Consider the following 15,829-nt stretch of genomic DNA (forward strand, 5'->3'; position numbering starts at 1 on the left):
ACTGCCGTGGCCTCTCCCGCTGCAGAGCACAGGCTCAGGACGCGCAGGCCCAGCGGCCACGGCTCATGGGCCCAGCCACTCCGTGGCATGTGGGATCTTCCTGGACCGGGGCACAAACCCACGTCCCCTGCATCAGCAGGCGGACCCTCAACCACTGCGCCACCAGGGAAGCCCTATAAACCTATTTTTTAAACCTTACATACATGGTATCGCAATGAGTGTCCTTGGACATGTTCATTGCTGCACAGCATTCCACTGAATGGATACACCACAACTTTCATATTTGTTACCATATTCACCGTCTTTTCTGCTTCCCCTGGCCCCTGCCCTCATGCCCCAACCAGTTTTTAGTTCCACCCAGGTTCTTAGCAAATTCTCCAATCTTTTAAAGAGGCTTGGAAGTATCCTGGCCCTTTCAGCAACACACTCATAAACTATCTTTCAGCTTAGCATACATCTGCAGAGAACTTTATTATTTACTAATTCTTACAAAATTTATTCCGAGGGTAACCCTTTCCTGACCATATCTCCAAATTCTTGGCACACTCAACTGTATTCCCTGCTTTACTGTAAAATCCTCCTCCTAGGACTTCCCTGGTGGCGCAGTGGTTAAGGAGCCACCTGCCAATGCAGGGGACACGGGTTCGAGCCCTGGTCCGGGAAGATCCCACATGCTGCGGAGCAACTAAGCCCATGCGTCACAAGTACTGAACCTGCGCACCACAACTACTGAAGCCTATGTGCCTAGAGCCCGTGCACTGCAATGAAGAGTAGCCCCGGCTCGCCGCAACTAGAGAAAGCCCACGCGCAGCAAGAAAGACCCAACACAGCCAAAAATAAAATAAATTTTTTTAAAAAAATCCTCCTCCTTGGTATATAATCCTGTGACCCAGGAGTTCATAATGTCAATAGCCTCCATTTTAAAGACCCAAATCAGCATTTTTCTTTCATCAGCCCTGAAAGATAAGCTACTTGAATGGAAGCTTCCTGCATTGTTATAGACTGAAAGTTTGTGTCCCCCCCTCCAAATTCATATGTTGAAGCCCTAACCCCAACATGATTATATTTGCAGATAGGGTCTTTAAGGAAGCAATTAAGGTTAAATGAAGTCATAAGGGTGAGGCCCTGATCTGAGAGGATTAGCATCTTTATAAGAGACACTAGAGAGCTCATTGGCTCTCTCTCCACCATGTGAGGACACAGCAAGATTCTGGCCATCTGCAAGCCAGGAAGAGAGCCCTTACCACAACCCAACCATGCTGGCCCCCAATCTTGAACTTCGAGCCTCTAGAAGTGTGACAAACTAAATTTCAGTTGTTTAAGCTACCTAGTCTATGGAATGTTGTTACAGCAGTCGGAGAAAACAAACACACACTAATCCCAAGAACTGATCACAGAGTATATGAAGAGGAGGAGCAACCAAGGGGTCAAGAACAGGGAAGACTGGGTTCTCCTATGAGCTCAGCCACCCTGACACTGCGGTACAAGCCCTAACCCTTTGAAGCTTCCTTTTTCTCTTCTATGAAGTGAGAGGCCTTAGGAAGAACTTCTTCAGGTCTCTTAAAACTTCCAAACTAAGCGTTAAATCACATACCGTGGGCTATGCCTCAGGCAATGACAGTGCCAGGACTTTACCCTCAAGAACTTATCATGAGGACTTCCCTGGCTGTCTGGTGGTTAAGAACCCGGCTTCCAATGCAGGGCACGCAGGTTCGATCCCTGGTTGGGGAACTAAGATCCTCCATGCCGTGGGGCAACTACTGAACCCATGTGCTCTGGGGTCTGAGCGCCACAACTAGAGAGAAGCCCATGCACTGCAAGGAAAGATCCCACATGCTGCAACTAAGACCCGCACAGTCAAATTAATTAATTAATTATTTAATTATTTTAAAAATAAAATAAAACTGATTTTAAAAAGTTACTATGGATATTCGCACAGCTATTTAGTTACAAGCATATTCATGACAGAATTGCACTTACTGGCAAAAAAACAAAAAAAACTTGTAAATAACCTAACCAACAATAAAGTATGTTAAATAAATTACAGTAGAGCCAGATCATAGAATAAGTGAATATTTATTATGCAAATCTGTAAAAAAGAAAACTTTTTTGATAATTAACATCAAGGATATAGTGCTGAGGACTTCCCTGGTAGTGCAGTGGTTAAGAATCTGACTGACAATGCAGGGGACACAGGTTCAAGCCCTGGTCCAGGAAGATCCCACATGCTGCAGAGCAATTAAACCTGTGCACCACAAATACTGAGCCTGTGTTCTAGAGCTCGAGAGCCACAACTACTGAAGCCCGTGTGCCTAGAGCCTATGCTCCGCAACAAGAGAAGCCACCGCAATGAGAAGCCCGCGCACTGCAACAAAGAGTAGCCCCCGCTCGCCACAACTAGAGAAAGCCCGCACGCAGCAACGAAGACCCAATACAGCCAAAAATAAATAAATAAATAAATGGATATAGTGCTGAGAAACCTTAAAATCATAGATTGGTAAAAACTTTGTTAAAAATCCTATCAGTGGGAATTCCCCGGCAGTCCAGTGGTTAAGACTCTGTACTTTCATTGCCGAGGGCAAGGGTTCGATCCCTGGTTTCAGGGAACTAAGATCCCACAAGTCGCGAGGTGCGACCAAATAATAAATAAATAAATAAATAAATATCATTTTTTAAAAATCCTATCTGCGAGCATGGAGCATGCCACCCCTATACACAGCTGTTCCACAGGGGTCATTTTTCAAAAAACTTCTGTGAACTGTTTTATTGAGGTATATTTGACATAAACTACAATATCTAAAGTATACAATTTGGTAAGTTTTGACATACATAAACCCATAAAACCCACAGACCCATAAAACCATAATAATAAAGATAACATAGCCATCACTCCCCAAAGTTTCCTTGTGCCCCTTTTAAACCCCTCCCTCCCACTGCTCCTTGGTCCCACTCCCCTCCCCAAGTCACCACTGATTTGCTGTCACTATAGATTAGTTTGCACTTTCTAGTTTTTATACAAATGGAGTCATACAGTACATACTCTTTTTTGCCTGGCTTCTTTCACCTTCTTTTACTCAGCGTAATTATGTTGAGATTCACCTATGTTGCTGCATGTATTTATGTCTGAGTGGTATTCCATTGTATGGGTCACTCTGGCTCAGAATAAGCAGTCTTCATTCCCAACCCAGTTGCCTCCAGGAAAGAGGTTTCAGAAATGACGTTTTATATTTCTCTTCTTTGCCATGTCCAAGGAATTAGGATTCTGAGTCTACTTAGGCCAGGCCTGATAGTAACTCTTTTAGACACAGCTTGCTTTGTCTTTCAAAGCATTCCTTCCTTTAAATTTTACCTAAACTTCATTCTGCTGCAAGTTAATAAACCTAACTTTGTGGGGCTACTGGTATGTTCCTGGTGAGCTTCATCAGGTGGGCTTTATCAAGTGACATGAATGTTCATGACCACATCAAATGCAAAACAGTAAATAGTGTATGACTCCATTTTTGTTCTTAAAATAAAAACTTAAAAAGATGACTACAAAGTTATATATGAAAAATGATTATACCTGTATTACCAAAATAAACATTTTCTTTTTAAGGTCAAAGGAGAGTCATGGAAAAAGAAAGATGACAGGATTTTACATAATCAATACTTGCTAGGCTGCCAAAAGAACAGGCAAACCCAGCTACTATTATTGTATAATAGCTTAATTCATAAATCCACAGGTGCTAACCTAGAATGGGCAGTGGAACTTCTTAGGAAAGTCATCATCCTTCATGTCTGTGGAACCAAAACATAAATGCAGAATGATAAATCTACTTTCATAAATATAAGTGGAATTTGGAACCTTTTAGAGATGAAGTAATTCCAATGACATCTTCTAAGTTTTGGCCTCTTGTAATTTACACAACCTTTAATTACAAGTCTGTATAAAGCTTTGCAAGAGTAGCAGTTTATTTTTATTATTTATTATTTACCAATTAAATAATTACCAATTATGTATTATTTTATTATGTATTATTTACTTTCTATTCTTTGAGAAAGCCTGATTTTAGTTCACTTAAGACACTTGCTTACCTGCTAATCATCATGTAAGGATAAAACACCAGTTTCCTTACGGGGAAATGTAACTTGAAAACCCTACGGCAGCCCCGAATATCATCTTTGTAACTGAGATCTGAAAATTCATTTCTTACTAACGCTACCCAGATATGGTCAACACAGCAAAAAAAATCCAGAATTTTTGCAAACTCCTTTTGTGATCTTGCCCAAAAGCTTAAAATAAAACGCAACAAGGAATCTACCTCTACATGTAAAACACAATCCAGTATGCCTCTTATTTCTTATTAAAGCTACAAACGAGTAGGAAAAGAATACTGCCCACGGGCTTTCCAACTTTTGAATTCTGGCGACTAATAACAGCGAGAGCAAGAGCGAAGGAGAGAAACCACGCAAAAGCGCCCTAGCCAGGCAGGCAAATGGTAGACACGCAATGTGGGTAAGCTGGCCGTGAAGAGACAAACCCAATTTGTGAACGAAACCTATGCGCTGAAAGAAGAGTGACCGGTTTCAGACTCGGCTGAGCCCACCTGGAAGCATCTAGCCGACCGGTGACCCAGAGAGAAAAAGCCGCTTCCACCCCGACACCACTACCAGAAAAAGAATGGAGAAAAGAGACAGCTACTAGGGCAATTTTGACCCAGACCCCGTGACCCGGTTCCTCGCTTTTCGCCCTCTTCCACACCCCTTAATCCCCAGGCTTCGCCGAGAGCCCCTCCCCTGGACTCAGTCAAAGCGCCACGTCTCCTAGCTCCGGGCCACCAGCCATCCCGCAAAGACTTCCTCCGGTTAACCCCTCCCAGCCACCCGCCCAGAGTCACCGATCCCCAAGGCTCGGCGCCGCCACCAGGCACGAAAGGGTCACCGCCAACTGCAGCCGCGGCGCGCTAGCTCCAACGGCTCCAGCCCCGCCCGGCCTCGCCCGCGCCCACGTGACACCCCACGCCCCGCCCACCGGCGCCCACGTGACCCGCTGCCCTGCTCCTAGTCTACGCTCGCTGCGTGGATCGCGGCCGGAGCCGCCATTGTTCCGCCGAGGGAGGACAGCGGGGCCTGGCCCTGGCGCGGAGACGCCGCTTAGCGGCCGCCGCTGGAGACACTCCCTCCCGCCGCCCCCCTCCTCCTGGCGGCGGCGGAGTGAGGCTGACGGGGGGCACTGGGAGCCCCCTGTCCTCCTGGCGGCGGCAGCGGCCGATCCCCGGCTCCTGCGCGAGGGGCGGCCGCAATGCGCTCGGCCTGAGGCGGTCCGGCCTGGCCTTACCTTGCTTCCCTTGACTGTTCCACGGCGTCTCTGCGCCCCGGCGTCATTCTGCGAGTGCCCCTGACGGGAGGGAAGATGGCTCCACGGAGCTGGCTGGACGAGCTGGCCCAGCAGGCCGAGGAGGGCTCAGCCCGGCTGCAGGAAATGCTCTCGGTCGGCCTAGGCTTTCTGCGCACCGAGTTGGGCCTCGACCTGGGGCTGGAGCCGAAACGGTACCCGGGCTGGGTGATCCTGGTGGGCATGGGCGCGCTCGGGCTCCTGCTGCTCTTCCTGCTCGGCTACGGCTGGGCCGCGGCTTGCGCCGGAGCCCGCAAGAAGCGGAGGAGCCCGCCTCGCAAGCGGGAGGAGGCGGCGGCCGCGCCGGGCCCGGCCGCTGACGACCTAGGCGTGCTGAAGAATCTCAGGAGCGAGGAGCAGAAGAAGAAGAACCGGAAGAAATTGCCGGAGAAGCCCAAAGTGAGTAGGGGAGGAGCGGCGGGAGAGTAGGGGCGAGGGCCCAGCCTGGAGCCCCTCGAGCTTGCGGGAGGCCGAACGCGAGCCGCCCCAGCCAGGAGTGGAAAAGGAAAAGAGTGAGGTTAGTCGAGAGCCGGGACGCAGTCTCCCCAGGCGGAGGAGGTGATCGGTGGACACGTTTCTTGGAGAACGGTGGAAACTCAGGAAGTATGGGACCGGTGGGGAAGATGAGTGCAGAGGAAGGAAGTTAGACAGTGTGGGGTATGTTTAAATAGAAGCGCTCGGCGGTCAGGTCATTTTCGGGAACCTTGACCGCCGGAACGACATGCCAACGTCCCCGAGGCCTGCTGGGTCGGCTGCATGTGTGTGCGGAGGCTGATGGGACCTGACGGTGGGGAAGTTGTGGCAAGACTGCGCCGGGGAGGCAGAGCCTGGCTCAGGTCACACTGAGATGGAGAGATACGGCGGCCTGCAGACTCCGGGGCTGACTCGAGGCTTAAAGGTACCCAGGTCTGGACGCGCTTCCATTTTAGTTGGGACTATTGAAGGGAGACGGTGGCCCCCTGTCATTCCGGTGCCTGTGGCAAGTGGAGGCCGGACCTGGAGCAAGGCAAGAGGGGGATCTGTTTTCTCGGGGCCTCGGGGCTCCGGGGCCCCCCGAGAGAGCGCTCAGACAAGTTCGGCGGAGCGGTGTGGCCGTTTTGAAATAGAGTAAAGGGATGACAGAGCAGAAAGGCGCAGGCTGCGCGAGGCGTTCTGGCACCGATTTACCGGGCCACGTGTGGAAATGCAGAGAGCATCACAGCCGTTTTATCATGCCTTCGCGTTTCATTTCTGCGGCCTTTATGGCCATTTCCCCACGGTTCTCCCATTGGAACGTTCATGGTTTTATTCATTAAAAAAAAAAAATACCGTGCAATTGAACAGGGTATGGAGGGTGTGCAAAATGAGAAGCAGCTCCTAACCTATTTTTATAGCCACTGGATTTAGCTCTTCCCCTTTTCAGTACGATAAAGTACAATACTGTGTGACCTGCGCTCTGATTTTTGCTGGATACTGAGAAGTATACACGTGAGAGTTAAAGTCAGGCATGGAAACTAATACAGGAGACAGATTCAAAAATAATTCTAAAATTTTGTAGACTGACAGGTGCTGTAGAGGTGTGAGCAGTATAAATGAGGGTTGGAGAGTGGGAGACTATTTGAATTGGAGGCATTTAGGCAAGTTATTGGAGGAAGTGAGATCTGAGTTGAAGCTAAAGTAATGAGAGTATGGTTGGTAACAGTACAAAGGCTAAGGCTGTAGTAGAGATGTGACAGGTCACAGTTACTGCATTATTAGGTCTAGATTAGACCTGCTGTTTAAGAGGATGCAAGATACATGCAAGACCTGGAAAAGGATACAACTTTGTCAGTGTGAATACCACCTTAGGTTAGGAAAAGAGAAAATACAAGTGATTTGAAACATAGGTAATTATATTTAAACTTGTAGAGAGTATCAAGGATTACCAGAAAGTAATGTTATGGTGGAAATAAAGAACCTGGCTCCAAGACAGGAAAGAAGGTGATCTTGAAAAAAACACATACATTAATAAGCCTAGGACCAGTGTGAATGAAGCAGGATGTGAAAATTTCAAAGCCCTGTTTGGGACGTCTGGAATTTCAGATAGACTTGGGTCAAGAGACAGGTGCTCCAAGAGCCCACCCGAAGTGCATCACAACACTTGGATGACCCATCTGAAGAAGGAACACAGACAGGCTCCTGTGGACCTTGAGCTGTGAAATATGCTTATCAAGCTTAGTACTTATTCCTTCTCCTTTTCATTTGAGTTAAGGAAAGGGGAATGAATAAATAAATCCAGTATTATCTTTGGGGAGTGGAGAATGGGAAGACTAACGGAGTGGTTGAATGTTAATCACGTGAGAAAACTTATTTGTCTACCTAATGGTAAAGTTGTGTTGGAGAAGTTCATTAGCACAAAAGTGTGGCTTTCAAACGTTTTTGCAACCTACAGTGAAAATATTTTACATGGCAATACCCCCCATACATATATCAAACTATTCTATTTGTTTTTCTTTAATGATATTTGTGACCCACTAAATTGGTTTCATATTTGATTGTGAGCCGCGACCCACAGTTAGAAAAGCACTGCTTTATAGGGTTAAGAAATATAAGCTTCTATTTATTTAGTTAGTACTCATATGGTTTGCACTGTGCTAAATATTTACTTGGGGAAAAGCAGGATACTGCTTGCAAATTGAAGGCAGTAAAAAGGAAAACAATATTCATATGTCTCACAGTGAAGGAAATACAAAAGTAAAAGCTTAGTTTTTCCCCAGGGAGCTGCTTATCCCAGTTGTGGAAAAAGGTATCAGAAAACCCTAGTGTGGGCCCAGGTGGCCAGGAAAAACCTTATCACAGAATTTGACTTTGAAAGTGGGGAGGAGCAGACTAGTGGGAGAGACTGAAGAAACAGCAATGGCTCAGGGGAGGAAGACTTAACTCTGTCAGCCTGGCAGGAATTAGGACCTCTAAATTTGAGTAAGGCATTTAACCATGCTCCGATTAGCTTATCTTGTTTATAAATTGAAGATCTTAGTTGAGTTAAAACACTGCAGGATTCCTCAGCGTGTTAACCCTAACTACTTGCAATAGACTTACTTTGGGGTTTTTTTTGGTCGCGCTACACGGCCTGTGGGATCCTAGTTCCCTGACCAGGGATCCAACCAGCGTCCCCTGCATTCGAAGCATGGAGGCTTAACCACTGGAGCACCAGGGAAGTCTCTGCAATAGAGTTACTTTGAATGCTTGTTAAATGGTGTAGATTCCTGAGTCCTACTACAGATCTTGTAAATTCAGAATCTGTGGAACTGGGTTCAGGGAATCTGCATTTTTTAACAAGCTCCCTTGCCTATGAGTTTGAAAATCATTCCCCGCAGGGCCTCCCTGGTGGCGCAGTGGTTGAGAGTCTGCCTGCCGATGCAGGGGACGCGGGTTCGTGCCCCGGTCTGGGAGGATCCCACATCCCACGGAGCGGCTGGGCCCGTGAGCCATGGCCGCTGAGCCTGCGTGTCCGGAGCCTGTGCTCCGCAACGGGAGAGGCCACAACAGTGAGAGGCCCACATAGTGCAAAAAAAAAAAAAAAAAGACTGAAAATCATTCCCTGCAATAGGGCCATAAGATCCGTAGTATAAGAGAGATTTCTAAATGGAGTCATGTTTAATCTTGTGGTCCATCTTTTATTACTACATCATTCTGTTAAACATTTTAAGATATACTTAATTCTGATTCAGGTGGAATCAGTGATGTCAACTACTGCAGTTTTTTAAAAGGACATTCCATATTTGTTTAAATATTTTATTTTCGTCCTTTCAGTCCTTCCTTTTTAGTTTTCTCTTAAATCATTCCAAATTTTACAACTCGAATTTTCAAAATTTGTTTCTAGTTGCCTTCTTTTATTTGTAGAATAGATGTCGTTTAGCTTTTTAAAATCTATTCATAAGCATTTTTTTTTAATTCTTAAATCAGTTTGCTTTTTATCCCCTAATTTCTTGCCATAAGTTTTGGGGGGCATGAATTGCAGTTCATTCCCCTGTTAAAAGTGAAGGGAGTGATGAAGGGGGCAGCACTTTTCACTGGGCTTAGTTCTTGGCATTTTTGGAAATCATTGTTTTCATACATGTATTTTTCATGACACCTAGTTCATTGTGAGTGTTAAATAGGCACTCAGTAAATATTTTTTGCTTGACTTAATCTGTGCAGTGATATGGATGGATGTAAGATCTCAGATAACTGGTCTTTAACAGTTGTTGCTTTGAATTTCAACTGGAAGCAGGTAACGAAGATCATCGTCAAAGAAAACTCATTTTAGTGGACAAGTTTTTTTCATATTAGTTTAGGAATTTTCATAAAGACTTACCATAGAGCGATTGTTAATATCTATAAGCTCAGTAAATAAAAGAGTAATGTTTTGTCTTGTTTGCTACTGTATGACCTTGCACAGTGCTGGCAGTCAATAAGTAATTATTGAATGCATAATATAGTAAGGTGTCCCACCAAAGTATTTATGCAACATACTCCTATTTTTCATGCCTAGTAAATTCCATGTGAGCCACCTTTTTATTTTTACAGTGGAAAATGGCTGTGTTTGCCTCATCTGGCTAAAATTTTGTAAGGTCCATCTTTCTACAGCCAATAAATCATTCTAATAGTATGCTGTGTCTTTTGTAGTCATTACTTCTTTTACAGTTTCACTGCCACTGCCCTGCTTTTGGACTTTATTACCTTTTGCTTAGGCTGTCCTAGGCATCCTAACTGGTTTTCCTGTTTCCAGTCCCTTTGTTGCCAATCCTTTCTACGCACTCATGCCAGCTAAATCTTTTTTGTTTGTTTGTTTTTGTTTTTGCGGTACGTGGGCCTCTTACTGTTGTGGCCTCTCCCGTTGCAGAGCACAGGCTCCGGATGCGCAGGCTCAGCAGCCATGGCTCACAGGCCCAGCCGCTCCGCAGCATGTGGGATCTCTCCGGACTGGGGCACGAACCCGCGTCCCCTGCATTGGCAGGCGGACTCTCAACCACTGCGCCACCAGGGAAGCCCCCAGCCAAATCTTTTAAAGCCCAGCTCTGATCATGTGACTTTCAAGTTCACATCTTTTCAGTAGTTCCCCAGCACCTGTTGAATAAGATCCAGTGACATGGCACTCAAGCCTTTTCATGATCTAACCCCATCTTAGATTTATCTCATACTATTACCCCTAAGACATTACCATTAGCTAGACGTCTGTGTCTCTTTATTCATATTATCTTCTTCTATTCATATTATTTTTTCTAAAAGGTCTATTTTTTCTATATCTCTACCAATTTCTACCTATCCTTCAAGGCCCAGCTACATTGCTGCCTTTACTATAAAGCCTTCTCTAGCTCCCCAGCTAGAGTTAGTCTCTCTTTTTTTATGTTTATTTTATATTTTTTATGAGAGCTGAAACAAGAAGGCAGAGCATTGCCTGGGAATGTGCTTGTAGGATGACTCAGATCTTTTCACAGCTCTGTGCATGCCCAAGAATGACAAGTATTGATTTGGGGGTTAGAAATAAATTTTAGTGAGTAAGCAAATTTCCAATATGGAATCTTCAAATAGTGGTGATCAACTGTTTATTTGCCTGTGTCTGTAACTGGACTATTCCTCTCATCTCCAAAACCGCATGTCTAGATGTACACTGAATTTCTTCAGTTAGAAACCTGCTGTTTGTCTCAAAAACTTTAACATCACCAAAACAGGGCTTATAATTCCCTGCCCTCTCCCAGTCTTCCCCATTTCTATAAATGGTAAATGACTCTGCCATTCCTTCAGTCATACAAGCCAAAAATCTAAGAATCGTTTTTGGTTCTTCTCTTTTCCTTACCTCCTCATCTTCACCTCTTATCCTAATCCTTCAGCAAGTACCATCAGTTTTATCTCCAAAACATATATTTAGTCCAGCTATTATCACCTTAACTCACTTGTACAGCAGTAGCTTCTGTTGGCTGCCCCCAGTGCTTCCTCAACACCCTAGTAAGGAGTCTTTTTAAAAACAAGTCACAGGGGCTTCCCTGGTGGTGCAGTGGTTGAGAGTCCACCTGCCGATGCAGGGGACACGGGTTCGTGCCCCGGTCCGGGAAGATCCCACATGCCGCGGAGCGGCTGGGCCCATGAGCCATGGCTGCAGAGCCTGCGCGTCCAGAGCCTGTGCTCCGCAACGGGAGAGACCACAACAGTGAGAGGCCCGTGTACCGCTAAAAAAACAAGTCACAATCTTGTCTAAAACGAACATTTCAGTAGCTTTTGCATTTAAAATCTAAACTTCTTTCCTATATGGCCCAACACCTGCTTTTTTTTCTAAGCAGTTTGAGTTGGTTTCCTCTCATTTGCTACCTTCACCTATAGTAATCTTTTTCAGTTCTTCAAACTCTCACAACCCAGTACCTTTACATGAGCTGTTATTAACACTTCTTTTTTCTTTTTTTTTTTATTAATTAATTAATTTATTTATGGCCGTGTTGGGTCTTCGTTTCTGTGCGAGGGCTTTCTCTAGTTGTGGCAAGTGGGGCCACTCTTCATCGCGGTGCGCGGGCCTCTCACTGTCGCGGCCTCTCGTTGCGGAGCACAGGCTCCAGACGCGCAGGCTCAGTAGTTGTGGCTCACAGGCCTAGTTGCTCTGCAGCATGTGGGGTCTTCCCAGACCAGGGCTCGAACCCGTGTCCCCTGCATTAGCAGGCAGATTCTCAACCACTGCACCACCAGGGAAGCCCTATTAACACTTCTGGAACCATCTTGACCCCACTGTTCTAATCAGCCTTTAGATCTCACTTTTAAAACTCACCTTCCCAGAAAATGCTTTCCTGATCACCCTATTTGAAATAGGCATCCCCTTTTATTTTCTGTCTTAACCTCTTATATGTGTTTCCTTTATTGTAGTTTGTAAATTGTCTAGTAACTTATTCATTTACTTTTGCTCAGGGTCTTTTCTCTCCACTAGATTATAAGCCTTGATATGGGATAGTAAGCAGTGACTGGCATATAACAGCCTTTGATAATTATTTGTTAAACTAAATGCTGAATGAAGTATCTAAAATGACATCTCACTGTTTAGTTGAATAATCTAAACTGTTACGGGGCTAAATAAATTTGTCTTTTAAGATAGTCTCAATAGAATTATGTCTTTTATTCATAGGTGGTAGTTTTGCCATGTCATCCCAGGTATTACTAAAGTTACGTGTCATCTACAGGATTTTCTTTTTCCCTTTAAGTCACTGGTCCCCTTAGTTTTAAGTCTTAGAAGAATACTCATTTGATTTAAAAATCTTGAGTGATAGGTAAAACAAACATTCCTGATTTTACAAAAAGGAATTCTGAGTTTCAGAGAGATTAAGTGACTTATTCAAGGTCATAGAGCAAAGGCATTTCAAAGGCAAAACAATATCCTGATTTCTAGTCTAAGAACTCACTGTTATTTCCATTATACCTCTCTGATTTTTTTTTAACCTCTCATTTTGATAGCATGTTCCAGGATATTATATTGCATTCAGAGAACAAATCTAATTTTCTCAGTGAATTACAACTTTATTGCTTTTAAATTTTACTTTTAGAATCAGAAGTTTCTGCTGAAAATTATAATGACCTTTACAGAATCTCCAGAATTTTGCCTCTATTTGTTTGGTTACATGACAGGACTTTTTCTTCCTGTCATTTTCTTCTGCCAGAGGCCTTGCAGAAAAGACCTTCAGTAGTTCTGGCAGAAAAGACCTCAAATAGTCGTGCTCATCTTAAATACCAAGAGCAGCAATAAACCCTCCGAACACTTGTTTTTGTTGCACTTTGGCTTTTTTGAGTAATGTACTACTTCTCAAGGTTGTGAAAGCCTTGAAAACATTTTTAAATGATTGTTACTATTTTTACTATTCAAACAAAATCATAGGATCTCTGTGAGGAGTTGGTGTCGTCTGACCAGTTTTATTTGGCCATGCCGCACAGCTTGTGGGATCCTAGTTCCCCGACCAGGGATTGAACCCGGCCCTTGGCAGTGAAAGCGCCGAGTCCTAACCACTGGATCACCTGGGAATTCCTCTCCAGTTTTTAAATTTACTCTGTTTTCTCTCCAACTGTGCTAGTGGTTTTCAAACTGTTCACAGAATGCCAGTATTCCAGTAGGCATCCATCAGGATCTGAGAAAGAATTACATGGATGTGTGTCTGCTGTATCACCTGTAATCCTTATCTCAGTACCCATCTGACATAAAGCCTTGAAATCCAACGCTGTATTTAGCGTTTCAGAAATCATCTTTAGAATAATTTGGCCATGTGATAGATATTGAATGTCATCTCTCTAACCTATAAAAGTAGCCCTGAGCATCCCTGATGCAGTCAACAGAGATGTTTTGAAATCCCTGAAGAGGATTTAGTTTTGGCTAGCTGTTGAGAAGGCACAAGGATCTTTACCCTAAAGGAAATAACTCAGGATATATAGCAAGATTTTGCAAATTTGATTTATAGGCCATATTTGTAAGATTATCCTCTTAGTTTTTAGGAGTTTAAAATTGGGGTTGAATTTAAAAATAAGTTGGTAAATTACTGTGACTGAAGCTATAGTTTATGTGTATGTTTAGTTTACATAATTGATATGTGCACAACATTTGGCAGGAAAAAACACACAATTTGTGTTTTCAAATAAATGACAAGAAATTATTCTATCTTGAATATGTTATCAGTACTCTTCACAACTAAAACTAAGAAACTGACAAAGACTTAGTCTGGTCCATTAAATGAGATAATGCATGTGCTTGGCACATGGCAAATACTTGGGAATTATTAGGTCTATCAGCTAAAGATGATATCTCTTGAATTTCCATGATGTCTTGCCTTTATTTTTTTTTATCATGGACATAATATGTAGTCTTTTGCTTCCTGTATGCTCAGTATCATTTCCAGCTAAGAAAATTGAGACTCCAGTGAAGTAGTAACTTGTCCAGGGTGATAGACATTTGGGATTCAACCGTGGTCTCAGCTTGCCTTCAAAACCATATTCTTCTCCTTAAAGAGGCTGGGGAATGGGGCCGGGTGGAGGGCGGGGTGGGGGGAGGCAGAGTACATCTTTTGTCTGTTATTTTATGTGGACCTTTTTTTTTTTTTTCCCCCCCCCCGGTACGCGGGCCTCTCACTGTTGTGGCCTCTCCCGTTGCGGAGCACAGGCTCCGGACGTGCAGTCTCAGCGGCCATGGCTCACAGGCCCAGCCGCTCCGCAGCATGTGGGATCTTCCCAGACCGGGGCACAAACCCGTGTCCCTTGCATCGGCAGGCGGACTCTCAACCACTGTGCCATCAGGGAAGCCCTGTCTGTTATTTTAGTGTGCACTATTGTATACCTGTGTTCTTTCTTTGCTTTGGTCTAAGCTTCTCAGGGGCAGGAATTGTGCCTCACTTGTCTTTGTTTCAAGGTTTTAAGGGTTCTGCATATTACTCTACTGAGTTACTTACTGGATATTGAGTGAATGAACATGAATGATTATTGTGTAATTTTTTTAGAAAACTGAAACTGTAAGCAGCTTTTTAAAAAAGAGATAGTATGACATGTCTCTAGAGCAAGCCTGGACTATTTTTAGCCTCTGAGAGGATACATTTACTCATCATTTGTATTCTGTTAACTTCCCAAAAGAATTTGTGTCTGGAGCATTGGGCCCATTGGATACATGTACAGTTTGTTAGCCCTCTTGATCACCAGGACTTAACATTTATTTTGAGCTTGCTAGTATGAAAAATGACTTGAGTGCTGGAACATGGGATGAGGTTATGGGCCATCATAGCTTTGGAGAGGAAAGGATACTGAAGGAAAGAAACTGTTTCTTGAGCAAGTAAAGTATGCTTTCACATGTTTTCTCATTTACTGTCACTTTAACAAGTTACATAAGACAAGTTACATATTTTCTTCATATTTACAGATGATGAAGTTGAGGGTTAAGTCAAGGAAAAGGCTTAAAGTCACAGTGATTAAATATGGAAGTTGGGCCTTAATCCCAGGTTGTCCATTCCAAAGCCCGTAGTCTTTTCATATTTCACTTTTTTTTTGGTAGTTAGTAGACTGCCCTTCTAGTTTCTGAACTTAAGAAGTGGACTTCCCTGGTGGTGCAGTGGTTAAGAATCCACCTGCCAATGCAGGGAACACGGGTTCGGGAAGATCCCACATTTCGCAGAGCAACTAAGCTCATGTGCCACAACTACTGAGCCTGCGCTCTAGAGCTCACGGGCCACAACTGTTGAGCCCACGAGCCACAACTGCTGAGCCCACAAGCCACAACTGCTGAGCCCGTGAGCCACAACTCCTGAGCCCATGTGCCACAACTGCTGAAGCCCAGGCGCCTAGAGCCCATGCTCCGCAACAAGAGAAACCACTGCAGTGAGAAGCCCACACACCGCAACAAAGAGTAGCCCCCACTTGCTGCAACTAGAGAAAGCCCGCACGCAGCAATGAAGACCCAACACAGCCAAAACTAAATAAAATATTTTTTTTTTTTTTTTTTTTTTGGGGTCC

At 44.4% G+C, this 15,829-nt stretch overlaps 1 protein-coding gene across 1 annotated transcript in view; it reads left to right on the plus strand.

Annotated features, from left to right (window-relative positions):
- The first annotated feature begins 5,067 nt into the window (after positions 1 to 5,067).
- MTDH (metadherin) overlaps positions 5,068 to 15,829 on the plus strand; it is a 56,194-nt gene continuing 45,432 nt past the window's right edge. The window contains exon 1 of the mRNA XM_007457151.1: positions 5,068 to 5,773. Coding sequence (XP_007457213.1) covers positions 5,393 to 5,773 — 381 coding nt within the window. The 5' untranslated portion in view covers positions 5,068 to 5,392. The remainder of the gene's footprint in view (positions 5,774 to 15,829) is intronic.

This window comes from Lipotes vexillifer, unplaced genomic scaffold (genome assembly GCF_000442215.2).
Source record: "Lipotes vexillifer unplaced genomic scaffold, Lipotes_vexillifer_v1.1 scaffold376, whole genome shotgun sequence".
NCBI classification, from domain to species: Eukaryota; Metazoa; Chordata; class Mammalia; order Artiodactyla; family Lipotidae; genus Lipotes; species Lipotes vexillifer.